The following is a 1,237-nucleotide window of genomic DNA, read 5'->3' as shown; positions in this document are numbered from 1 at the left end:
AAATGTCATATACATAGGAGATTCTACCTTCAACAAACGCGCATAGAAACTGACCTGGCGTGAAATCTTGAATCTGGAACCCGCCATCTCTGAACCACTGAGGCATAGTGAGGTCCCGATCACTTTGTCGCGAGAGGATCAATGGACCAGCATCTCCGACCCGGGAAAATTTCCGCTCGTCCTAGACCAAGTGGTGGCAGGGTCCAGACTCACTCGAGTACTTATCGACGGTGGCAGCGGATTAAACCTCTTGTTCGCAAGTACTCTAGCAAAGATGGGATTGGACATCGCCGACAAACTGACCCCAAGCAAAGCTCCATTCTACGGCATCATTCCGGGAAACGCATCTACTCCGATTGGTATCGTCACACTTCCGGTCACCTTTGGCACTCCGGACAACTACCGAACAGAGGTTATCAAATTTGAAGTGGCTAGCTTCGAGTCCTCATATCATGCAATATTGGAACGTCCAGCTTTGGCCAAATTCATGGTTGTCCCACACTTTGTCTACTTACTACTCAAGATGCCGGGAAGAACTGGAGTTCTTACATTCCGTGGCGACCTCAAGAAGTCATTTGAATTGGAGAAGGAGACCATCACCTACGCCTCCACCAATCGCCTGCCGAACACCTTGGGAGAAGTACTCGTGGTAGCAAAGCAACTCTCTGCGTCGGGGATGGAAATCCCCACAAAGAAGGCAAACAACTCTGCTCCAAAACCACCCAACAATGTGGGCATAAAAGCAATCCAGCTCCAAGAAGGTGACTCCTCCAAGACTGCCCTGATCGGCACGGGGCTTACCAACAAATAGGAAAGCGCGCTCGTCAACTTCCTTAGGGCTAACCGAGACGTGTTTGCGTGGAAACCAGCAGACATACCAGGTGTGCCCAAGGAGTTGATCGAGCACTCCTTAAATGTCAAGGCAATAGCCATCCCCAAGAAACAGCACCTGCGGAGACTCTCAGCTGAAAAAAGGGAAGCCATCAAGAAAGAACTCGCCAAACTACTCGCGGCTGGGTTCATCAAAGAAGTCTACCACCCCGAGTGGTTGGCTAACCCCGTTCATGTCCTCAAGAAGAACAATAACGAGTGGAGGATGTGTGTTGACTATACATATTTTAACAAGCATTGCCCAAAGGATCCTTTCGGGCTCCCATGCATCAACCAAGTCATCGACTCAACGGCCGACTGCGTACTGCTTTCCTTCCTTGATTGATACTCAGGCTATCATCAAATA

The 1,237-nt window shown here is 49.6% G+C and overlaps 1 protein-coding gene across 1 annotated transcript; it reads left to right on the top strand.

Annotated features, from left to right (window-relative positions):
* The first annotated feature begins 274 nt into the window (after window positions 1-274).
* LOC120688924 lies at window positions 275-811 on the top strand. Its single transcript, XM_039971271.1, has one exon. The coding sequence runs from the start codon at window positions 275-277 to the stop codon at window positions 809-811; it is 537 nt and encodes a 178-aa protein (XP_039827205.1).
* The last annotated feature ends 426 nt before the right edge of the window (window positions 812-1,237 follow it).

The sequence above is a fragment of the Panicum virgatum genome, chromosome 9N (assembly GCF_016808335.1).
Source record: "Panicum virgatum strain AP13 chromosome 9N, P.virgatum_v5, whole genome shotgun sequence".
Taxonomy (NCBI): Eukaryota; Viridiplantae; Streptophyta; class Magnoliopsida; order Poales; family Poaceae; genus Panicum; species Panicum virgatum.
Note: the sequence above shows the minus strand (reverse complement) of the source record. Positions and strands in the feature narration are given on the sequence as shown.

Coding starts and splice junctions, on each gene's coding strand:
- LOC120688924 (XM_039971271.1), top strand. CDS start 275: ATGGGATTGGACATCGCCGACAAACTGACCCCAAGCAAAGCTCCATTC.